Source organism: Phalacrocorax aristotelis, chromosome 1 (genome assembly GCF_949628215.1).
Source record: "Phalacrocorax aristotelis chromosome 1, bGulAri2.1, whole genome shotgun sequence".
Taxonomy (NCBI): Eukaryota; Metazoa; Chordata; class Aves; order Suliformes; family Phalacrocoracidae; genus Phalacrocorax; species Phalacrocorax aristotelis.
Window position 1 is genome coordinate 155,975,190 of NC_134276.1, and position 25,271 is coordinate 156,000,460.

The 25,271-nt window shown below is 45.9% G+C and overlaps 1 protein-coding gene across 14 annotated transcripts in view; it reads right to left on the minus strand.

The window, feature by feature from the left end:
* HIPK2 (homeodomain interacting protein kinase 2) overlaps positions 1-25,271 on the minus strand; it is a 142,304-nt gene that overhangs the window by 21,012 nt on the left and 96,021 nt on the right. For 4 of the 14 annotated variants that reach the window (XR_012657365.1, XM_075074539.1, XM_075074527.1 and 1 more), the window contains 12 exons: positions 24,688-24,811; positions 22,448-22,567; positions 21,634-21,720; positions 20,365-20,549; positions 17,952-18,011; positions 16,403-16,565; positions 13,572-13,791; positions 11,868-11,989; positions 10,568-10,732; positions 7,162-7,304; positions 6,621-6,800; positions 3,671-3,952 (listed from right to left, as the gene is read on the minus strand). Coding sequence is in view for 13 of the 14 variants with exons in the window: in XM_075074539.1 (XP_074930640.1) it covers positions 3,671-3,952; positions 6,621-6,800; positions 7,162-7,304; positions 10,568-10,732; positions 11,868-11,989; positions 13,572-13,791; positions 16,403-16,565; positions 17,952-18,011; positions 20,365-20,549; positions 21,634-21,720; positions 22,448-22,567; positions 24,688-24,811 (1,851 nt within the window). In the remaining variant the exon portion in view is untranslated. The remainder of the gene's footprint in view (positions 1-3,670; positions 3,953-6,620; positions 6,801-7,161; positions 7,305-10,567; positions 10,733-11,867; positions 11,990-13,571; positions 13,792-16,402; positions 16,566-17,951; positions 18,012-20,364; positions 20,550-21,633; positions 21,721-22,447; positions 22,568-24,687; positions 24,812-25,271) is intronic. The other 10 variants (XM_075074555.1, XM_075074619.1, XM_075074591.1 and 7 more) reach the window with 7 other exon arrangements.

Below are 25,271 nucleotides of genomic sequence, written 5' to 3' on the forward strand. Positions count from 1 at the left end.
CGTAAATAAAAGTCAAAACTTTTTGCAGTTTTCAAGCTTCCCCAGATTTTACTGTGTTGGGGATATTACTTGAAAAATCTCAGTGTAGCCTGCAAAATGCCTTGGCTTTGACAAACTGACTTTTTAAATCAGGAATTTGTCCCCTGAAAATCTCTGACCATTCCTCTGAGGACTGACTGTAGCTGCCGAACTGCACCTGAGGTCCCTTTCTCTGTGATTTCACCCCAGACACAGGGCCGGGGCCCAGTAGATGGCCCCCTTTGATAAGACTCCATCCAGCAGGTCCTCCAGAGCCCACCTTGCACTACCTCCCCAGCATCTTTACCCAACAGGAGCCCAACATTTCCAGATGACTACTGATTTTAAAAAGATCACATCAAGCTACACTCATCAACAGTGCAAAACACATGCGAGCAAAGAATGAGTAACATGCTGGCCTGCCTGACCGGTCAGCTGGTATTTCATAAACATCCTACTTGAACATCTGCTTTTCATTAGGAAAAGGAAAATTCTGCCCATATCACACTGAATTCTTCAGATTTTTCTTTCGCCAATAAAAAAGTTGCATCCCCTGTACTAGAAAAGCTCTCTCTGCTGCTCTGGTATTACAGAGAGGCTTTTCTGTCAGAGTAAATCCAAGCTGTAGGGCTCCTTTACTGCATCAGCAGTATGATATTTTATCAGCATTACCAGTCCTTCTTAAACTGAGACTTACAAACTCTTATATTGTCAAAGGATCTACTACTTCTCACCATCACAGGTAGCTCTAATCTCTCTTCACTGAGCAATCAATAAAATAAATACTTTTAGTCTCATGGGTTGAAGAGAAATTTCCAGTCCCACAGGAAATAAGAGAAGGAAGTGCTGTAGCAAACGCAGGAGCTGATCCAACGTCAGTGAAGTCAATGCAAAGATACCACTGCTATCAATAAGATGGGATCAGTGATTAACTTTGATCTGTTATGTGCGGTATAATTTCTGTATTCTAATCTAGAAAAAGCTAATACGTTAGGATGTGACCAATAGTGTGTTTCAAATTATTCTTTATTTTTCACCCCCACACCACAGGGTAATATTGCCCAACAGGGTAATATTTGCATAAATATGGGTGAGACAATGCATTCTTTGCACGATTTCCTTTTCAGCTCAGCTCCTTAACATTTGGGCACTGATTACAGTAAAGAACATACTTGTCACTCCCATTTTTCTTGGAGCCACAAAAATATCTACGAAAAATTGGAGGTACTTTCCTAAATGTGATGTGCTTTCGGTGAAAAAGACCCCAACTTCAGCAGGGCAAAGTTCATTGGTATTAAATGCAGATACAGCTTCCTTGACTGGAAGCTACATTCCTACCCCAGCTGAGAATCTGGTCTTAGATATGCCCAGACCAAAAGATACTGATTGAGTTGATTTCACTCTCCTGGAGACTTAAACCAAAAATTCTCATTCTGGACACGCTGTTTTCCACCTGTGCCCCTGCCCCTAATTCTCCACCTGCTCTGGTTACATCTGCACAGGTAATTTAACTCACTCCGGAATTGCAAAAGGTGCTCGAGAACAGCCCGTGTCCACGCAAAATGTCTCTACATGGCTCAGAAATTAAATCTAGCTGTTAAGCTTTGGCCTTCCAGGAATGCTGTCACCCTGGCACTCTGTATAGATATGCCATATGGGTACAAAAAGTAGCCAGGGATCTGATCCCAGGCAGGAACGTGTCCTGAATATGCTTTAGTTATATCAAAGCCAGTTTGTTTATATAAGCCTGGCTCCTGGGACTACTTTCCTAACCCCTCGGCAGACCTTGCCCAAGTATTTAAATACCCCAAACTCCCAACAAAATTTCCAGACATTTTCCAGAACTTTGTTCCGTTTGTCTCCCTGGAAAGGTGCCGAGTGAAGAAACTGGTCAGATGGCAGCAAAGTTGAAGCAGAGGAGACAACCATTAGCTGAAGTGGCTGCAGGATCCCAGCTCTTCCCTCCACCCTGCTCTGGACCCAAGTTGATATCCAGGCAGTAAGTATAAGTATTTGCACGTAATTTCCCAAAGCCTGGGCTCAGCACCATGGGTAAACATGCTTGCAAATAGCTCCCATGACCCTTGAGATACCTGCTCTCTTCATGCTGCCCCACCTCACAACCTTAGTTTTTAGCATCTCTTTTGTCTTGCCCTTCCATTCCCACAAGAACCCTGGAAGTGGGAGCTCCTTATTTATAGTCCACGTGACTCCCACACTGACCTTCGTTCAACATTTTCTGCAAACACACTTTCTTCTTCCTACCAAACTAAGGAATACTGTAGCAAATTTATTTCTTTAAAGCGGAGTATGTTATGCTGTCCTGTGATCAATTCCCCACGATAATCACTGCATTCACGGCAAGCCTGAATGTGAAAGGCACTGAGCTCTCACTGCCCAGTGGAGTTCACTGGATGGAAGAAGTGGAATGGGAAGTGGCAGCGGCTGGCGGGAGGCAGGCTGAAATTGCAGCCCTGCATCATGTGGCTCCTCTTTACAGATTTTTAGCTCCTTGAGGCCAAATGCATCTCATCTGTTCTGTGCACATTTGCAGTGCTCCACTTATCACCACAGCACAGAGATGCAGAGATATAGATAGATATCTCCAGTGATTAAAGGAAAATCTGCCATGGAGCGTGTCCTAACTAAATAAAAAACCCTAATTATCTCTTGACAATACTGGAAGGATAAGGTTAAACAATTCTTAGCTCAGTTACCAACATGAAGATGGTATAATTATTCCGCTTTTTGCAAGGCTACTTCTCTACAACTTATAAAGCAGAGTGATGTCTTGTGACTGGCATCAGATGGGAAACCTAGAGTGCTTGCAACTGATGAAAGGTGCTGAAAAGACAGTCCTGGAAAATTAAGCCCCCTCTCATCCACAGTAGATGATCAGCAGTGGCTGCTGTCCTGGGCCACACTGTTCACTCAGGTGAGTTAATTCTATGAGGAGCAAACTCAGTCACCACGGTCGTCTTAGCCTCATCTATGCCTCTCTGCAGAGTCAGTCAAAAAGCCATCAGTTTCCACCACTTAAGATAATAGTTCAGGGATGTGTTGGCAACACAACCAGAACTGAGCAAACCTCTTGCAATGTATTTACCACTACTGAGTGTTTATGATGCAACCACTGACTGTTTTTCAGGACCTTTTTATGGAAAATAGCACATATGGAAGGTGTCATTTAGTGCTCTTTACAGATGCCTTGATCACTTAGAAAGAGAAAAAGGCAATTTTAAGCTATCTTACTTCCAAAACCTTCCTTTTGTCTTTGTTTTAAACAGCTATTTGACCTAAAGACGCTTATCACCAAAAGATCTCTGAAGTCTCCTTTCAACAGTCTTGTGAGATAGAGAAAAACTATTATTTCCTCTTACAGATGAGACTATGGCACAGAGAGCGTACTACACTTCTCCAAGGTCACACAGCAAATGTACAGCATGGTAGGGAACATCATCTAAGTCTGTGGAGTCCCCAGCTAGTATTTTAGCCTCACCGTCATCCTTCCTCTCAAAAGAAAGATGACCTGAGTGCCGAGACCCAGCTGTAGCTCCTGGGTCCCTACAGCAACTCCTGGGATGCTCCAGCAATTTCTCTGCCTCTGTGTCTCTCTCCTGCACACAGAGAAGAGCAGAGAGACGCAGCTCACCTGGTGGGTGCATGCTTCTGCTCCTCCTCTTCATCTGTGTCGCTGCTGATAGTGATGACACTCACTGCGGGGCTAGGGGTGTCAGGAATGATTATCGTCTGCCGCTGCCGCTCCCGCGTGGTGCTGGTCGCCACATCTCCCCAGCCGCATGTGACCGAGGTGCTGCAGGCAGGGCTGTTGTGCACCATGGCACAGCGGGGAGGCGTGTTTTCCTTCACTCGTTTTGACCGCTGAGGCGAGCCAATGGATTGAGAGGATGACACTTCATAGGTGGATGCATTTCTGGAAATGGGAAAGGTTGTTAACTGGTTAAAACTTGGTTTCCTTAAGTTGCCCCTCACCATGGCTTTTGATTCCTGGCCTCTGGTTTAGTGGCACTGATTTATGGTGTCTAGGAAAACTGCAAAGTTGGCGTAGTCACCTCTTCAAAGGACAGAGTGCCTCACATGATTTCTTCATATAATTGGCTGAAAAGTAGTTTCTTTTAGTAAAAAATTCAATTTTATTTTCCCTAGGAATTTCCAGATGAGAAATGCTGCCTCCCAGGAGTTTGAGCCGGGAGGTAGAGGCTAGTCACACAGCCGAGACATACAAAACACAGGCAGGCACAGTATGGCTGTGGCAGAAGGAAGAAGAACCCGAATGATAATCTCTTTCTCCTGTATCCTGCATGGATGCATCATGACCAGATATTTTTTGGCTAGAAAAAGCAAAAGGTAAAATCAGAATTTGTTGTGGAAAACAACAATAATTTATCAGGAAAATTGCTTTTCTCAGTTGAAGATTTGATTTTCTGTTAAGAATCTTTTCAATGAACGTTTCCTGCCCAATGCTTCATCCCCTAGGATAGCGGAGTCCCGTGGATGAGAGCACACAGACGAGAGGACATATACTCAGTTCCGTTTCATTCCCATGTGAGGCAGCAGATACAGCATATAAAAATCACAAATAAAAGAACAACCATTTTATCATGCAGTGGAAAAACATTCTCAAGTCTTGTTTTTCTCTCAGTCTTCCTACTTCAGCTTCCCTGCCTGACAGTTGGAAAGGGCCCGCTTGGATCAGGGATCTGAACACAGAACCTGTCCACCAAACAGTGCAGCACAGGTCTGCAGATGGAAATATTTACCAAAGCACACTGACTAAAGCCCATTTCACTCATTTCCCACATTTTCTTTCCTTTTTTTTTTTTTAAAAAAAAAACTTTTCTTTATTCTGCCTATTGCAGAACATTTGCAGATTTCAAAAGGAAGCAAACAAAGTTCTGGTTTTGTTCTACAGTGGGGCCTGGGCTCCATGTTCAGCTGGGCCAGAAAGCTAACAAAAGGAATAGGTGGCATCCATCAAAAGGAAGTCATTATGGAGGTATCGCACTATACCAACTTACACAGGGTCTTTTGCATAACAAATGGCTGCACAGTAGCATTTGCAGTGCTTTTTGAATACCAATGAGCAGCGTGGAGTACCCTCCTCTCCAAAGGAGCGTGTTCCTCATTTGGCTACAAAAGCATAACAATTAATGAAGCTGTAGAAACCCATTGCTCTGAAAGTGTCCAATTCCTCCTGGACACTGCCACCCTGCCCCTGGATAGGGAAAGCAGAGGGGGGGCCCTACACAGGCACACTGGTTGCAACAGGTGCTCTCTTTTGCTGGCTTGCTGGGGACGTAGCTGCCTCTGCTCTACATTAGGGAAGGACTAAGACAGCTGGAGCCCACCCAAAGTAAATGCAACATTAGAGAGCACATAAATGGGGAGGATTTAAATAGTGGCCTCTTAACTAGAGTCAAATTGGTTGTGAACTCAGAGGTCCTCTGGCCCCAGTCTAGTGACCCAAGAATACCACGAGCTCCTCTGTTTTTGCCACTGCTCAAGTGGTGACCCATTTTGGTTCTCTCCCCTGCACTCTTCTGTTCTGTTTTTTTTAAAGAAATGTGCTAGTTTGACAGCCCAGAGGACTTTCTCAGAACAGCTGCACATACATCTTAAACAGCCTTGCCCACTAGGCAAGATTACAGGGCTGTGACAGGCACTGCATGCATCCTGTCGTTTGAGTTGTGCCACGTAACATAGTATGAACCAAAATCCAGTCTCCTCCTTGCAGAGCTAAATGGTCCTACTAAGATTTGAAAGATTTAGTTGTCTAAGGACTGTCCCTGTATGAGATGTCCTTATAAAATGCTCACTGTTTTATACTGCCATGATTATAAAAAGGCCAGCGTGAGTATCTGTTGCTGGTATGCACTGTTGAAGATAGGGGCCAACCATCTATGTTAGGAGCTAGAGAGCTTGAAGGCGGCCTAAAGCCAACCCAGTCCTCCACTCTACATGGCATTAAAGTTCAGAAGATTGGTTATCATCCCATTGCTTTTGAAAGGGCAGATCTTGCATGCACCCATCAGGCATATGTTCCTGAAGATGCGGTCCCCTGGAGGTGCACCACCCTGTGGAAATGCAGACACTGCACCTCAGGAGTGCTTCTTTGAGATGATGTGGGAAGAAAGGTGTAGCAACTGGGCGTTGCACCATGCTGACCTGAGAATAGAGTTACATTTTTAATTTCAGTGACTACGAGGCCTCAGGTAATCACAGCAGCATAATAAGCTGCATGAACGGGTCCTCAGTCTCCCATCCTGCATCCCCTCCAGCCACTAACTCCTGCACAAAATTATGCTCACTGGGTATAAAATGCACCCGACTACCTCTCTTAACCCCTGCTCTCCTGACCTGGGTACAGAGGAGGTGAAGCAGCAAAGAGTCCAGTCACAAAAAGCCTGATCTAATCACTCGCGGGCCATGGAACAAATTTTATTTTGCCCCACAGCTGTCAGTGAACACCACACTCGTCAGCACGCTTGCATTGCAGGGCTGCGTTCAGAGCAACCCAGGTACAGACCCCTGCCTCACCGACGCCACGACCAGCGCCAGCGCCGGGAGCCATGCATACTCACCGGGTCGCCGACTGGTGCTGCTTACTCTTCCTGGTGGAGGTGGCGGCGGTGGGTGGCTGGCGCATGACGTGAGCAACACCCACGTTGACGGGCTGGGCTGCGGGGAGAGTCACATGGCTAGCTAACAGCGTGGGCTGCTGCATGATCGGGTTATAATGGCTGCCATGAGCATGGGTGTTCCTGCAAAGGGGGGAGACAGGCACATGTTTAAAATGCAACTGGCGGCTCTTCAGCAGGCTCTTTCATAGACTCCCACCACCTTCACCAAGGCACCCTCCTCCATGGCCTGTTGGGCTCCCAGTCCACCCAGGAAGGAGCGTTTCCCCCAGGGAAGTGACTGAAGGGAACAGCATGGGCATGACACTCCACTTCACAGACAGGGAACAGGGAACCCCCAAGGCTCCTGAGGGCACTGCAGGCCGCAGCCTCCTGCCCTTCTCCCTCTGCTCCACAGTCACGGGACCCCATCCCTCCTGCCCCAGCTCTTCTCACGCCAGCACTGGTGGGTACTTCAGGGAGCCTCCAAGCGCCTCCAGTTTACCTCCAGTCTGCCAGCGGTTGGGTGCCTGCCATGGACTCCGGGATGACGGTCGCATGTTGGACAGAAGTGTGGGTGGCCACCCCGGTGAGCTGCTGCCAGGCGGGAGGGAGCAGGATCTGCTGAGTGCCACTGGGCCACGCTTGCTGTCGGACAGAGAAAACCATTTCTTAACAAGAGCCATCATACACTGAGCATGAGTGAGTCCATGCTCAGCTGGGGCTCCTAATAATGATCATGGTCATACTACCTACATCTTACCACTTTTCAGTCATAGATGACAAATACTGTTAGGAAACCACAGTAGAGGTTATCAATATAGACAGCATAAAGGAGGGGAAAAAAAAAAACCCTGCCACTCAAAGTGGCAGCTGTGTTTTAGGTTAAACTGGGAATGGGATGGATCAAAAGTGGTCAGGATTTCAACCCAAACATCAAAAACTCTTTAGCACCTTTTAATTTTGACTCTCCAGATCAGCTCGGCACTATGGTCCCATTATTATTTTCCCCCTCCTGCAGCCAATTTTCCTTCCCACCCCAACGGGACCTAAAGGACTTCAAGAACTTAAAGGAACTAAAAAGAAGAATGAACTTCTCAAGGATGAGAAAAGAGAACAGGGGGTGAAAGGCTTTTGTGAGGTGGGAAAAAAAGGTGAATTTGGGGATACCAAAAGGGAATATGCATTGGTCACGAAGTGCTCCTCAGGAAGAACATCTTACTGCATGTGCCAAGGAGCTCAGTCGCCTGCTTCCAGCTCACCAGGAGCCACCTGGCCAAAGCAGAGCGGAGCCATGCACGCCTACACATCACGTGCCTGTCTTCTCCGTGTGCTCTCTGGCTTTTTCTGAGTGTGTGCCCCCTTTGCTGGGGTGGAAATCTGCCCTGTGAGTTGAGCCATCACTCTGCTATGCAACCATCCCTCCAGCTGCGCTGCCACAGGCATGACTCAGGTCGTCCTGCTCCGGTGGCTCCACACACAAGTCAAATCATTGGTTTTTTGACTTGGGAAACTTTCTTTGCTATGTGTTGCCTGAAGGCAGCTCCAGCAGCTTCTCACTGCCCGGGCTGGGGAATGCAGAGGTACCGGCTACAGCCCTCCTTAGTCCCAAACAGCACCACTACATTGGACCTGTATTGTGTTACCTCACATCTCTAAGGAGGCTAAATTATAAAGAGGGGAGACTTCTTCCATGCATGCATTTTCCCCCATCTCCATTCTCACAAGAATCCTGTTAACTAACGCCATAATCCCCTCCTATCCCCCAGTAACTCCCCCTCCACCCCCGCAAAAAGAAAAACCCCTTTTCCCTGTTCTGCCCTGAAGTCTGACTGTCTTATAATTTTCCACGTTGCTGAGTTAGATGAAAAGGCTGCTATGGTGAGGCCTCTCAGCAACATCTGCAAAGGGTGGATAGTCAGAGGGCTCCTGAGAGCTCTTCATCTAAGGGGCCACAACCATGGGCTGGTGCTGCTCGGAGCAGGTAGGAGGAGGAGGCAAAGACACGAAAGAGATCAGGGAGGAAGAACGCCTTTTTTTTTCTTTTCTTTTTTTCCCTTTTCTTCCCAGCTTTGATTCAAAAGAGGAGGCTAAACTACTCTGGATTTACTTGCAGAGAAAACTGCTTCCTCCCTTTTCAGGAAGAGAACTGAACAAATCTAAGCTCCTTTCCCAACTGCAGGGCATAAATTTAGATGCAGTGTCAGGGTCCAGGCACAAATTCCTCACTTATTAGTAAGGACCACTGAATCATTTAATCTGCAGATAAGACTTGTCTAGGCTGATCCACTAGCACACTGCACCATGCTTACACACGGGAGGCTTGTGCCGGCAGCCACAGCCTGTTCTCAGTTATTGCATTCCTACAAAATTGTGCCGCCGTGGTGGAGCACCACACTGGCCCCGGTGCTCAGGAGGTGGTGTGTCCCCCGGTGCGACGGAGCTCCCGCTTCAGATGTAGAGCAAGAACGACTAATGGAATAAGCATGTTTGCTCTGAACACCGATGGCAGGACCTCCATGGGAAGAAGTGTTTTTGGGAAGGAGTTAAAAAGAGAGAAATCAAGAATTCAGGGCATTATTCAAGGACAGGGGATAGTTCTGGGTCACATCATGGAAGCCTGCCAGAAAACTGTACAGCTTTGTCTCTTCTGAGATCTGAAGCTGCAAAGAGCTATTAGTAAAGACAGGATCAGCCTCCTTTCACTGGTCTCTGTGCATACAGTATGTGGACTACACTTGCTTGAGAGGGTGAAAATAGACCCAGAGAAGTTACAAATAAGTTACTTTCACCACTGGCTCTGCATCTTGCAGGCTGCTTGCTCCGTCTAGCTCCACACCATGGGCTGCAGACACACAGCTGCCAGAGATGATGCTCAAAATCCATCACTGCCTCTGCCCTGGGTCCCAGCAGCTCCTGGAGCTACTTTCCTCATCCCTCCTCCAGGACTGCTGGTCTCATACAAAATGCACAGGGAGAGCTGGGTGGCGGCTGTGCTGGGACGCAGTAAGGCTTTGCCAGCCACAGCCATCCTGATGTGGGCAGGCACAGCGACCTGTGCAGTGTGCTGGGCAGGGGAGAAAGCTTGATGGCACTACACAGTGCTGGGAGCACAAGGAGTGGCATCATGCCTAATCAGGGGGTTAAATAAGGTGGGTGAAAAGACAGAATTGGGCTCCGGAGGCGCTATGCTCTCTGCGGGGGACAGTAGTAGTTGGAGCAATTGCATGGTCTGGTCTGAAGAGCATTAGATAAGCAGCTGTGCATGAGAGGAATGGCTCTCTGCTGAAAGAGACACACGCAGCCGCTCAGAGATCAGATGCGACTACAATACATTACAAAGAAGCTGTGTTTTTCCATTCAGGAAACTGGAATTGGGAGATATTTGTTTATCAGACCAGCTGCTCAGCCCGAACTGAGTGAGGCCCGCGGACACCAGATGCCACCGGCATCAATCAGAGAGCCTTACCATCAGAGCAGCAGCTAGCATTTCTCATTGCATGAGACAGATATATCAACAGGCAGACTGCCTCTCTTTTATTAAATCAAAAATCTATGCAAGTGAGGCGAGTTTCTCAGAAACAGCTTAAATTCCCCTGTGGAAGTGACAGCGAATAAAACTTCAGTAGAAAGTATAACACAGGCAGTCCATAAAATGGGAGTTCATGTAGAGGGGGCAGCACAGAAATTGGTAGCAAAGGTTCTTCTGAACACTCCCTCCCTCCCACAGACTGCGTTGTGACCCTGACAAGGCCACCTTGAGAATAAAGAAGGGACTGGAGGTCTCAAGATCTTTCAGGATCTTGCTGCCTTTGGGACACTTCAGACCTGATCCTCACCCCTTGGAGCCCCATATAACAGCACACCTCAGGAGGCCCGTCAGAATGGCGGACCGTGCAAAGCTCTCTCACCTCCTTCACCCACTGCCTTGGCTGACTTCTTGCACAAGCAATACGTGCCTGCAACCGTGCCTGCAGACTGCTTCTCGCTTTGCCATTGTTTTTGTTTCCCCTGCCTCTTAGGCTCTCCTTTCCTACCAAACAACAGCGCCGGCCCACGTAGGTTGTAATGACAGGCTGCAACAGAGATAGGTTTGATGTTTCAGACAGCCCTCTAGCAAAGACTCTGCTATCGGGAAGGGGCAGGGTACGTTAGCTAATGAAAATCATATAGGCTACAAGTTGTGTTTTGATATGCCTTTACCAGAAGAGCGCAACTGGCAGCTGGTAAAGAAAGGCCATTGCACCAACAGTTTTACCCTGGCAATGCAATACACAGGCATAAACCCTGAAGTCTGCTGGCACCTGCCTGTGTAGGAATGCACTGGCATTAATGAAAGCATGGCAGATTAACCAACTCTGACTCAGAGGCAGGCATTTTTGACTTGTAGGTCATCTTTTCCAGGCTGCACAATACTAAGTTTACTAGGCACTTTTTTTTTTTCTCTGCCTGAAGCATGGTCGATATTGGCAGAGGTACAATGGCACCAGCTGAAAACCAGTAGGGGCAGATTCACTGAAGCCAGCATAAGGAGGCATGAACTGCTCCTCCTTTTTGAGGAGCTGTGGTTCCCCTTGAGGATGTGCACGTGATCGGTGGTACCCATTCCTGTTTGGAATTTTTTCCTGGGAGGAACCATGCTTTTCCTGTGAGGGTATTTTGGACAATTGTGCCAACAAATGCTGCTGACAAGGAGAGCTCCTTGGCTGTGGGGCCCTTGCCTCTGCCCCTTACATCTCTTAAGGTGTAGAGGCATAACTTAAGAGCAGAGTGGCGTCTCATAAAACAGAAGGGTGCAAACTTAAAGCATGGAAGATATTTATCGGCAACATGCAATTCACCAGTGCAACTCCTGGCCACAAACTACCACTGAGACTGCGAGTTTAGGAGGATACAGGAAGGTTATTACTGGTTCCTCCTCAGCAGAAGCCTGACACAGCTTCCCCTGCAGCTTCCCACTGATTTCAGCGGAGAAGCAAATGGAAAGAAGGTCTCTCCAGAGACTTTTGCAACTCTGACATAGCCTTTGAGCTGAATAATGTACTGGGGGAGTTTTGGACTTTTCAGAGAAAGCTGGAGACCCTTATATGGCTGCCCAAGCTTCTGAACTGCACCACAGAAGGCCCTCACAGAAAGCTACTCTCCTCAGCCTCCAAGAGCTAAACAACGCAACAAATACCTGCTGAGCTCACTGTCTTCATTGCTCCTTACCTGTGCAAGGAGTCCTGGCTGGATCTGAAGAGGCTGGGCTCCAGGAGCCTGAGTGACAATGGGAACGGCGTTCTCCATCCGAACTGAATACCCAGCATGCTTCGAAGGGGAGGCTTGTAACCCTGTTCCAGCAGCACAGAAGGTACAGCATTAGCCATCAACAGCATTGCTAGGAATGGGGTCTGGTTTTCAGAGGTGCCTAAGGGCACTCATTAATGTCCACTTAAATTGCAGTGTTCAGTCCCTCTGGAAAAATTGCGCTCTCGGAGTCCCCCATATTCCACTCCAGCCCAAAGATGTACATCAAATGTTGATAAACACGATACATGCATAAGGGAGCAGAAAAGACATTTTAAAAGGCATAAAGTGATTAACTGAATTCCTATTTTCAGGGTACTGTGAATCCACGGGAAACATCACAATACAATGTACACAGGGAGAAAAGGAAGAGAGGGGAGGGAATGGCTTCTCTTCCCCCATGTTCTCTGGTTTGACAACAGAAAATGGTTCTTGCCAGCCAAAACACATTGCTATATGGGAATGCTCTCTTGTGACCCAAGCGGGACAGTGGGATGGGAATCCAGAAATGTGCACTCACTCAGCTTTGACGGGAACAGGTGATTTTCTCTTGCACAGCTTCTCAGGACTCATATTTAAAAGGCTCTGATTTGACCATATAATCTAGCATACCCCAAACTCCAACCATTGCTGACTCAGCCACACATTAGCCTAAATGAACTGGAAGAAACTTTCTTCTCCACCACCTTAGTGCATGACACAGCCTGTGCTACCTCCTCTGCTTTAGAGCTTTCTCAAGACCGCCAGCGGAAGATGTTAGCTTATATATTCTAGCAATACACTTCTGAAGTCAAACCCTTGAGATGCATTTTAACTATGTAGAAGAGGTCTAGCTAAACTCCCTTAGTTCAAAACAGCTTTGATAATCTTGCAGAACATTTAACAAGTGCCTAGAGACTGCTGCACAGACAGGCTTGTAGAAATGAAGTTGCACCAGCTGAACCAAGGTCTGTTTAGTCCACTTCCTACAGATACCTGGCTAGTTTTTCCAAATTACTACAGCATGTAAAGTCAAGAGAAGGACAAGTGGCTAAATCTGATCATCACCCAAGTTATCTGACAATGGTGCCTGCCACTGGTATACACAGGCAGAGCTGTTTGCAGCAGGGCTGGAGCTGAAGGAATTGTACTGACAAATGGTCATGAGCATCTGTTATGGGGCCAAACCCCCATCTCCACCAACACGGCACTCCCTGTTGCATTAAGCTCCTGAGTCCTCCTTTTAACAACTGAATCTCTGAGAAGGGATGAACCCATTATTTACGTACTGATTTATCAGTGTTGTGGGGGAAAGTTTTCAAGTTTACCAAAGTGAGGCAGAAAAGCCTTAAACTCTGTTCATGGCAAAGGATGACAAATATCATTTATTCTCCCCAACCCCTTCTCGGTGCCTGCCCCATTGTTTTAGACCAGCCACCTCCAGCCCATGATGTTGGAGGTGCCTGCAAGATCTTCTGCTGCTGCAAAGGTCTCCATCTGCAACAATCTCATTGCTCTTATGGTAGAAAAATTGCTGGCCTGTAAATGTTCTCTGCACTAAGGAAGCTTGTTTCCACCAAAAGCTAGATGAAACAGCAGTGGGGAGAGAGCAGCGACTGGACAAGATTTGGCAAGGCTGCTACTTACCTTGGAAGCCTGGTGGGCAGACAATGAGAGCTTGCTGGAAGGGATCGGGCCGGGCACAGATCTGCGCCGTTCCTGTCTGCAGGGGCATGCTCCGCTGGGCCACCGCAGCCATGGACGCCGCTGAGGGCTGGTAGAGTGCAGATTGGTAATTTAGTATGGAGACCTCAGGGTTGGCTAAGGAAATAGTGGCACTGGAGGAGGTGGGAGCCAGGTTGGTGGTCTAAAGGAATGACGGGAATTAAACAAAAACAAAAAATGAGGGAGATGGGTACGTTGGAAGAAGCAAAATCCAAAAATAAAATAAAAAAGTAAACCAGCGTAAGATAAAGCAAAAATTAAAACAAAACAAAACAAAACCGCAAACCAAAACCAAACAAGGTGTAGAACGGGACACTGAGGAGCACAGAGGCAAGGGCAGTGACGGGGTAAGGAGCACGATCTGCCTGAGTAACTGCAGCTGTACCATGCCATTGGACCTCCAGCCACGCAGAAGTGCTGTGTAATGCTCGGAGACATAGCACGACCTCCTAAGCAGAACCATAGCCCCATTTATCACCCAACTGGCTCTGATTTGCAGCATACAGAAGATGGGTTCAGAAGATGCTACTATCCCCAAATCACATTGTTCTGTCATCATGCACATGGCTCTAGAAACAGCTCACATTTCTTAGGTAGAAGAAACTCAGCACCTCCATGCCCTGTGAAGCCTCATCCTGAGAGGGGAGACTCATTCCACCCTTTCCTCTACCTTCTATCTAAGACGGCATATGGTCCTTGGATTATGTTTTGAAGGGATCATAAGGCATAACAGTAGGCAATAATAATACTTTCAAAGTCCAAACTTTGCTTGGCTTGACTTTAAAATCTTTCAGAGCAGAAACTCCAGCAGGGGATGTTGCAAAGCTGCAAAAATCAGCCCAGTATTCTGCAAGACACCTAGAAATCTTAGGGTGGTATGGTTTTCATTTGGGCTGAGTCTGTAAGTTGCAGACAAACAACCCCTAAACAGCTCTGCCATTGCTCTACAGTAATATGCCCTTAGCATTCATGTCTAGGCAACTAGGCTCTACCAGACCAAAGCCCACCTTTCCCCTCTACCCAAACGCACCAGCGTCACTGCTGGAGATACATGAGACAACACTTTCTCATGGTGAACGTACGAACCCAGGATGAGGCTTTGATCAAGGCTGCAGGAGGCAGCAGGCTCAGCATTTTGTGCTGCCCTGATTGCCACTGCGTCCAGAAGAGTACCCACGCTGCACTGCCACAGCCACAACCACAGCCATGAGGGATGCAACAGCAAAACATGTCTTCCTCCTCCTCCTCCTCCTCCTCCTCCCCTCTCTGTGCAGAGGCAAAGAAGTATAATCTGTTCCCCTGTGCAACACACCAAGCAGCAACCATGACAGCTCCCACACTCCTAATCTCAGGAGTCATAACCAGAAGGAGGCAATCCCCAGACACTTTGCAGAGACAGGGAGCACCAGAGAGCCAAGATGACTGGTATGTCAAAGAGAATGGTGAAAGGTTTAGAGCTTGTTCAAATTAAAACACCCTTCCTGGAAATGCTTCTAACACTTCTTCTAGGAACACGGGAGATACCGATTCTGCTCACAACACACACCCCTTATGAGAATTCAGAGATTACCACGGGCCTCTCCAGCCAGCAACCGATATTAACATCAAGTGAGTTGTAAGGAAACGAAAGCAAGTCTGCATTTCCTACTAGTAATTGTGGTACAAATGGTGTCTCTGCCCTGCAGCTGGGGCCTAGGGGAACATGTAGCACACGTTTCTTTAGTCAGCATCTCAGAAACAGCCAAGAAAGGGAACCAGTGTTTGTAACTAATACTCTATCACGCCAAGGCATGACCTATCTCTGTCTGAATTTGCTTAATGAATTGTTCCCAAGGACCTTCTGTGATCACATGTATCAAGAACTGAGTCACAAAGTCTAGTTTTCCAAGTGACACAGGAACACCCTGTATATCTACACAGACTCCTTTAGCTCCCTTGCTTTCCAAGCACCATTTCCACTACGCCACCTGCAATCTCTAGAGTGAATCTTGAGCAGCCTGTTCCCAATAGGCTTAAAAGACAGTAGCTATTTCTTGAGCTTCAGTCCCCTAGAGTGCTGTCCCTCAAGACTTTCCTTTCACTGTTGTAATACAGTACTGCAGTAAACAACTTAGCCTGCTAGTCAATAAGTCAGCCCAGTATCCCCCAACACTGGGGCATGTAAAACTAATACAAGAGTCCAAAGCATGGTTACAAAGCTGGAGCCCACCAATGTAGAGTGCAATGTGTTCAGAGTGGGGAATACGTGCACAGGGTCCCCACGTCAACTGTAGCACCTGGAGTAAAACCAATGAGAGATAAGAATAAACATTACCACTAAACTCTTCCTTCCTGTTGATCGGTTACAGAGCTGTGTCTGTTATAGAAGGGTTTAAATTCTTCTACTTCCATTTGAAGAAGTGCTGTAAGATCACAAATACTTCTGCCTGACCCAGGGAGCACAGTCCTACTTGCTGCATAAGGGACTAATGAGCTTTTCCCCATAGTAACTTCCCAAGCAAGCAGGATTTATCACCCCCAGCAACAACATAAACAATGAGGGCAACATTTCACCGTTGCACAAAATGCCACAAGATTACCGCTTGCCTGAAGAAAAGAGAATGAGGAAGAGCGGAGGAAGGAGAGTAAAAGAGAGTTAAAAAGTACCACCTTTTTGCAAGCATGTTAAATGGGATGCTAGTTCGCTTTTCATCTTCTAGACCCTGCTGACGTAAACATTTCAAGCACTGGCTGCTTCTGATCAATGCCCTTACCTGGTTGTGAACTGTATTCAGCTGGTTGTTAAAAGTCATGGTCAGGTTGGTTGATGTGCTCGGGGCTACATGGGTGATGAATGGTGTCTTGCTCTGGTTCACTGTGTCATACATATTCACCCGCCGCTTGCAAATCTCCATATTCTGGAAGCAGGACTTGACACTGTGTAAGGAAAGGGGGGACAAGGAAGAGACAGAAAATCAACCAACCAACCAACACAGGTAACAGTTCATCACAGTGGCCCTGCATTAGGTCTCAACAGCAGGCTTGGCACCTTCTAGGCTCGTAAAGCCCTTCGCTATTTTATGCAGGTCTCTCTTAATCAGTGAGAGTCAGATTAACCCCATACCGAAGAGGGCCAAATGGGTGTCAAAATGACAGTGGCTGCTCTGGGACTCCTGGGTGCCCTCATGCACTGCATGTGGGCAGTGTAAGTCACAAAAAGCAAGCACATTGGTTGCTCTTTAGGTGGCACATCCAGAAATGCAAAGTGACTATTTTAAAAGAGTGAAGGAGACTGAGAGCAAGAAAGATAGATACTGTTTTTTTTCTGATAACTGAGCCGGAGAGGAAAAGACAACTCATGCTTTCTGCCTCAGTGTGAGCCTAAAGGTAGTTTTACAAGTCTTTTGCAAGGAAGAATTTTACTGTTCTTGGTCACTGAGACCCCTGAAAAAACTTCCTTGTTCCTTTTAAAAAGTAGTGCACTGAGAGCTGAGTCCAGCCAAGTGGTTAAAACATTGCCCCTGTCTGGCTAAACATTTCCACAGATGCTTATCTTAAAGCACATGAGCTGTCCTCTTGCAGTCAATGGGACGATTCGTATCACAAAAGGTTATGCCAAAGCAGATTCATCAATGTCCCAAGGGAATCAGGTTCTGAGGTTATCTCAGATTGAGAATTGGATCTCTGGGGGGGGAAGATTACAGCCTCTTTCTCTACACAGACTTTCCGTTAAATGTTATTGATATAGCAATGGAAATTTTGAGAAGTATCATATTTCGTATCCCCAGTAAAGGAGATGAAATACTCTCTGCATTGCTAGAGCACTCTAGGTGTCTGCCACATGAAACTGCCGGTATCTCATTTTTATAATTGGGATACCAAAGTAAACAGAGGTTTAAGAGATAAAACCATAGCAATCTTGCGCAAAACTGTATTTTTAATAAAATCTCCCCCTTTTCTGAGGTCTAAAAACCAATACAGGTTTTCCACAATTCTTCCACAGTAATTGTTTTTACAAATGTGACCTCAGAGTCTGAAACACAACTCAAAAAAGTATAAAGGCATTTATTTTATTTCCATTATCCCAACCCAGAAAAATAGAAAATCCAAGCAGTGAAATTCAGCTGTAGCTGTAAAAAGTCAGCTGCATGCAAAATTTCCTTTGTAATGACCTACGCTGTTAGAGGTAGGAGAGGTAAACCCATCCTCACAAAATTTTTAAGAAACAAAATGTCCCTTCAAAAGAAACAAGCTCAAATGATCCCTAGGGTTGGTCAGGAAGAGGACCTAGTTCTTTTTATCCCTGTCTTGTCTCTTACTCACATGGTCATCTTTCTTCTCCTACCGGTAATATCTTGATAACTGGATCTGTGCCATAAACACCTGCAGACAAGACAGGCTCAGGACACTGTGCATAGCTGTGCATTATGTGCATTCATTTAAAGAACTATGAAATACCTGTAAGTTGTAGAACATTCAGAAAAATCAAACACATTTATCAAATGAATACAGATGACTATGGGATTGCTTTTTTTCCAGTCGGGTATGAATATAATTCTCCCTCCAAAAAGCAGAAAGCACTGGAGAGAGTATATATTCTGTATATGGTAAACACTGTGTGTTACCAAACAGTTTTATATGCAAGGTATAATCTCTACTAAAGCAATATTGTTTTCTCTGTCTTTACTTTAAAAAAAGGAAAAAAAAAAAGAAGGCAGGGACAGAGCAAAACAGGACAGAAAGACTAAGGAGTACCCAACAGTTTAAGAGCCAAACAGTTAAATATGTGAAACAGGGAGCTAAACTCACTTTGCTGTTTGCCTGGAAGTAAGCAGAACAGTCCCTCTTGGGCTGCTCAAACTTGCAGCCTCTCTGAGGCACACCACAGCAGAGATTCCTTCCAGAAGCTACATCTTCCATATATTTTCACTTTCTCTGCTGCCTGATTTACTTTCAAGAGAGATTACAACTCCCTGCATCTCTCGAGGCTTTGAAGTTTCTATTCTCAAAACCACAGGCAATCACAGACAAAATTTCCATCAACCTGCCATGCTGGTTACAGCTTATTGCTCTCTTTACCAATCACCGCTTCCAACACAGAGGGGCTGCGTGGGGTTACGCACCCGGCTGGCGCAGCATTTAGTATTCAGAGACCTGATGCTGAATTTTTTATTCGGGTAAAATTCTCACTGCTGTTGGCCCCAATGATATTTTCAACCTTTCTGGGGCTTTGCCTGAGCAGCCACAAGTGAGCACTTCAAAAATAAAGATGCGATTATGGTCTGTTGTGTTAGCGAAATGATTTCTGATCGCAATGCATTATGCCACAAATCTCTCCTATCTTACACAATTGGTTGTTGCACAATAAGGAGGACTGTTGCAAATTAAAAGCCTTTAGTATAAAATGCTAACACTGTTAGAAAATATTGTCTTTTTAAATTTATGAATGTTTTTATATGAAACTTACTTCCTCTCTGTTTGGCACAACAATCTTCCATCTTGTTTTTGTTACATTTATCACTTATTGTTTACTTATGGACAGCAATACTCAAAGATGTCTGTGCACGCTAAGTCTGGGTCTACACAGATCGTGTACCTTTTGGTAAGCAGCTGCTCTTATCTTGTGATAAATATAACAAAAAGTCAGTGACAGATCCTTCACAGAGGGAAAACTACCCTAAATGAACTTGAAATACCGCAGGTAAGACCACACATACAGGCAGGAGAGGTGACACAATAACCTGTTGCTTTGCAGCACCCACACAAACATACTCTACAGGTTTTTAAGCCATCCCCTTTATTTTCATACCTGAGTTCCTCACAGCCTTTAAACACCCACGCACATGGCACCCAATGAAGTACAGTGCTGTGCTGGTAACTCTGTTCTGATGAGGTCAAGGGACAGCCTGCAACAGCACCTTCAACTGCAAAGTGCTGGAGAGCTGGATGTTCAAAGCTAGGTGTCTGAAGGCTTTGGAAAACTCCCATGTGTCTGCCTTCACTTGCACCTGAGAAGCATGGCCCTACGTGAACTACCCAGGGAACAAAAGCAATGTGCTGGGCGCAGGTTTCCTGCATTTCAGGCTGCTGTGGTGATGCAGCCTTAGGAGAAACAGGAGTCAGGCTTGAAGGCATGACACTTCACATCTCCATCGGGCAGCGGAGTCCATCTCCTTTCCACAAATGTGTCAGCTGAGGTCAGAGCGCGGTGTTTAAGGTTACCCAGGCGGGCAACAAAGAAGCCAAAAACTGAACTTCTTTGCTGCTGCCTGTGCCTGTAAACCAGCCTGCTGCAGAAAAAACTCTTCCCTTAAAAAGCAAACAGCCCCAAATTGACCTCCGCAAGATGGGAAGGTTCTGGAAAGAAGGGTCGGCTTCCCACTGCAGATAATGTTGATTACTGCAGTAACAATCAGGACTATATTACTTTGAGATATACTGATACTTTCAGGACTAATTGCATAATTTCTTCTGCATCTTAATGCAAACATATGTAATTATTGAATATTTACATAATGAATGTAGCTCAGTCTGCAGTGTTTTAAATGCCAAGCACCTACAACACAATTCTTGCAACCTTAAGAGTTGGTAATCCTCTTTCTTCTAACCAGAAAAAGATGAAAAATTAAGGCTTAAGCACCTTAATAATGCCCCTCAGATACATTTGGTCTCCGCCACAATCAGCTCTCCTCTTCACCCCTCAATTCAAAACCCCCAAAGAATGAAAGCCACGTACTGTGTGCTGTGAGGGAAATCCAGCAAGTGTGTCATGGTGACAAAGGGGTGGTTCAGAGTTTCAATGGGTGTTATTCTCTTATCTGCATCTATCGTCAACATCTTCTTTAACAGATCTATAAACTCCCGCCGGTCTGCCTTTTCCACCAACATATCACTTCCTTCCAAATCTGTTGTCATGTTCACCTAGAGGAGAAAGGAGAAGGGTGAGCGCTAAAGGGAAAGAGCAGATGGTCAGGTCTCCAGCGAACTGTGTTTACTTCCCATTGGAGCACATGCCCTGCAAGCCTCCCCGGCTAACGGGGTAGTTGCAGAAGCCACACAGCAGACTCCGCAGTGGCTAGTCATCTGCCTTGTGCATGTCAGATCTCTAGACAGACTGTTAAGTGTTCAGCTTGCTTGGGTCAATGGCTAATGAAATACTTAGTCACCCTCCACTGAAGATGAACAGCTTCCATGTTGTAGCAGGCAAGCTCTGATAATCAGTATATTTATCATATAAAGGACTGTCCTATCAGATACTTAACTATGTGTCCTGCAAACAAAAAAAGATATACAAAATAAATAAAAACTGTCAGTAGGTTTATGGGAAACATCCCATTCATGTATCAGGTGCCAGGAAAAAAACCCTTTGTGTTATTTTATCCATTTATACACTCCTCCATTTCTGCAGGTTTGCCTGCAGATGCTACAACATCTAGACTTTTCTAGCACAAACTCCAGTTTGCGCTAGCATTGTGCCAGTTTTGTGCACTGGTTTGTTTGCCAGCACAAACTCCAGTTGCAGGAGTGGTTATGCTGGAACTGACTTTCACAACCACACGGAATCAACACAGTGAATTAGTACTCCCCGTTTCCTCAGATAGCCATGTTTTACAGAGAGCACACTCTTCCGCAGCCACGGTAATTATTTCCAATGTCACTGTTTTACAAATGGAAATATTAAAGCACAGAGAAGTAAGTGACTTGCCAGCGGTTACACAGAGGAGCACCGGAGAGACATGAGGAAACGCAGGATTTTGACAGTCAGAGATATAACTTAGCCATGTTCCAAGGCTGCTTTACCACAACACATTGAGCCCACTTGCCCCTATGTGCAGTTTCCCCTACAAAGCAGCAGAGAACGAGCTGATTTGGTAGGCATAATGCTGGTATTTCTCAGGAGCTAGCACAAGACTAGGATACAGAGAGAAACCATATAGTTCCCCTTTGTTAGCATTGCCTGAAAGCATGTGAAGCAGTCTTGCTGGTTACTCACCAATGTTCTTACCTGTGCCATATCATCCAAACAGTTGAAAATGTACTTTCTTGCTTCCTTCGACTTAATCCCCGTCTCTGCCTCATGATCATCTGGCGTCTGCTCAAAACAGGAGACAGGCATTGATCAGAACTGCCCTGCAATCAGCTGTGGGTTATGTGCCACTTCCAGCTTGTGCCTTATCCTGCCCTCATCAGAGACCACGGTGTGTCTCTTGCCTGACCAGATAACATTTACGCTATCTCTGCTATGGTTATATGACAGCTTTTGTGTCACAAGATGATTTATCTCTTCTTTTTCACTTCGGATGATCCTCTCAACTATGGTGGGAGTCCCAAAGGTCTCTTATACCTACCCCAGTGTGACACTCAGCCTCCCATCCTTACAGCCAGAAGCCCACTGGCCTCACTCCTTGGGGACTCAATGCAGCCAAACACACTGGTACAGGAGACTCAGGGCTCACCTGCATTACTAGCTGTTTTGATTGTCAGAATTAAAATGTTTTCTTTTTTTTTTTCCCCCCAGTGCATTAGATATTAGAGCAAAGTCTGCCCAGGGCATGTTTCATTTAAACTACACATCAATTCATTGACTACTTAGAGGGTGATTTCCCAGTCAATTCCAGACTGAAATTTCCCACAAGGCAGTGCCAAGCAGGTGGGATAAGGGCTGCAGACTTTGGGGATGGCAGTTTTACCTCCGGCTATACCCACCCCAATGTCTGCTGCATTGCAAACAGCAGACCTAGGCTCTGAGGTGACCTGAATGTCTCCTCACTTTCAACCAACAACTGCAAGGTAAAAGAAACAAGGGAACGTCTTCCTACCTTCAGTCTCCACAAAGGATAGGGTGAGTCTGTATCCCTGTTGAAAAACCTTGTAGTCTTTGTCCCTGCACTTAACAAATACTCTGCTGGTAAGCCCTGCGTCTGTGAAATATAGCGAATCTGTAAGAGAAGGATGAGAGGTCACTGTTTGTCCTGTGACGATTGCTGGAGGTCTTCCTTGAATGAGGGCAGGAGGCATTTAAAACAACAGAAGAAAGAAAGAAAGGGGAGATGCAGCACGTAGTTAGACTTTGCCCCAAAAACCCCCATTGCAAGGAATAAGAGGAAAGAGAATTCCCACGTGGCATCCCTCTGTTCATCACGTACGTCACTGGAAACTCCCACAAAGCCTATGGATAAAGGGAGGAAAGTCCCTAGGTTTTAGAGTTCAAAGAGGAAGACCCACACAGAGATTTCAATGGGGTGTTTCACCGCTTTGCACCTTTTTATGTCACGGTCTCCTCTCCAGGAGGTAATTTCAACAACTTGATATTTGCGCTCTAACTTCTGCTGTTTTTACGCCCAGCTGAGTGCACAGCCTTTCCTAGGAGCAGTTTGAAGTTTAAAACGGAGAACTGTGAAGTGACTATCTTTGAACTTAGATGAAATATACACTCAAACAAACCAACACCCTCATGGTATGTAAAGCACTTCATCTCTATTGCCTACATGACTTCATTTGTTATTTGGGTTACTTCCATGAGTATGACCTTGCTGGCACTCACACAGCTAAAAGATGCTACACATGTGTTTCCAGGATCTCAGACTTAAATTTATTTATCAAAGGAGAAAGGGCCTGTGATTACACAATTAGAGACTGATATCACACACACCTGGGGTGCCACACGAAACCTTAACTTTGGCATCTCCTGACTCCTGAATATTTCACTCTGCAAAATTGCTGCAAACTCTGCATGACTAATAAAAATAGTCATCTACTTCAGAAAATTCTAGGGAAGAATAGGAAGTGTTTTTGAGTGAGGAGACAGAGAGGGGTAAAAATAAGTAAATAAATAAATAAATAAATGCATGAAAAGCAGCTGTGGTTTCAAAGACTTGCAAGCACTTAGGACCCAGTTCACTGAGCATGGCTTGCTTGGCTCTGCAGCTCCTTAGGTCCATCGGAGCTCGTACTCCTGAGAAGCACCAGGACCCTGCCTGCAGCCAGCTCTAGTCCTGCAGGACGGCTCAGGCTGCAGCGAGGGGCCAGGATCAGCTCCTACCCCTTTCCCAGCTCCCCAGGAGCCCTCAGTGTACTTCACTGGAGGAAGCTTTGTGCTGGGCAATTAAGCTGGGCAGGTAGGTACGGTGATTTCTTTTTCAGCTGTGTGTTTTAAAGGCTTTTGGGCAGAGAGGAGAAAGAAATCTACTCTTCATGCTTTGTATGTGATTTTCAAATGCTTCTAAGTTTTTCAGATATGTCCAACTTCCTTTGGAGTCGCTAATGGCCCTGCTCTTTACTGTGGGTTATTTCCCCAGGTAAATTTCATCTTTAAAGCTCTGAGTAAAAAAAATACTAGTTACAAAAGAAGATTTGAAGAAACATTTTCATATATGAAACACTTATTTATTACCCTGCTCTTTTTTTTTGTAATTTTCTAAAAGAAAAAAAAGCCTTTTCAGGCCACATTTGCAGACAGCTAAGATCACCCTGAAGAAGACTATGGGAATGGAAAGTGTTCTGCAGCCCTGGCTCTAGCAGCTGCTGCACTATCATTTTTAGGACTACAAAAGGAGTGTAAAAGCCTATAGGGAGAGAAGTATGACATCTTATATTAACTGGAAACGTACACCACTGTGAACATTCTCCTTCTTGTCATTGCTTTTAACATGCACCCTCATAAAAGGGATTATGAAATGCAGCATAGTTTGTGAGTTTCTTCTAACAAATAAACCTTTATTCAACACTTGCTGTTACAGCAGAGAAAGGGTGCCTGCTCTGCTCAGTGGGGAGAGACATGTACGGAGCTCTGTAGTCAACAGCAGCGTTGACTCTTGATTGAGATTTCACTTAGGCAGTCAGGTCTTAAAAGCCAGCCTATCAAACAGCACACTGGTTACCTAGAGTAACTACCCCAGGTGGATAATGGAAAAGTTGACTTGGGGCAGGGGTAAGAATCACACATCCCTTATTAGCAAAACAGAAAAAGTTGGCATCTGTTCACTCTGAGAAAAGAAGGGAAAAAATTCCAACCGACGAACATGCTTTTACCAGCATCCAGGGCAATATCTGTACCCACCTGATCATACTCCGAAGCTCCCGGGTACAACGGCCAGCCCAAGAACAGCTCTGCAATGACACATCCCAACGACCACATATCGATTGCTTCACAAAACGGTAATCCAAGGATGATTTCAGGGGCTCTGCAAAGGAAGAGGGTAGAAAATGTCAGCAATGGGCGCAGATCTGCTCAGGTGATGTAAAGAGGCCCATGCAGAGTGCGATGCTCACAAAGCTGCCTGCTGCCAACATGTGTCATTGCTCCTATGGAGCCGAGGGCCCCACTGGCCACCAGCAAAGTGTCTGCTAACCAAGCATTAGTTGGTGAATATTTATCCTTGTAGAAGAGTCCTCTGGTGGCATTTCACCAAGAGACAGTGCTACGTTTCACAGTGGTTTGCAAAGGAGAGAACTACCATTGTTTTCATTCAGCAGGTGGGAAAATGAAGGACAAAATGAACGTTGTGCGTTCAAGACCACCCAATTAAGGCCCACTCGAGGCTCTCGGGCCCAGCTTGCTGCCTTGTGGAGGAACTGTGTGGACTCCCTGTGGTGAAGCATCCTCTCTTCATGCAGCTCGGCGGGCTTCACAAACAGCCAGAC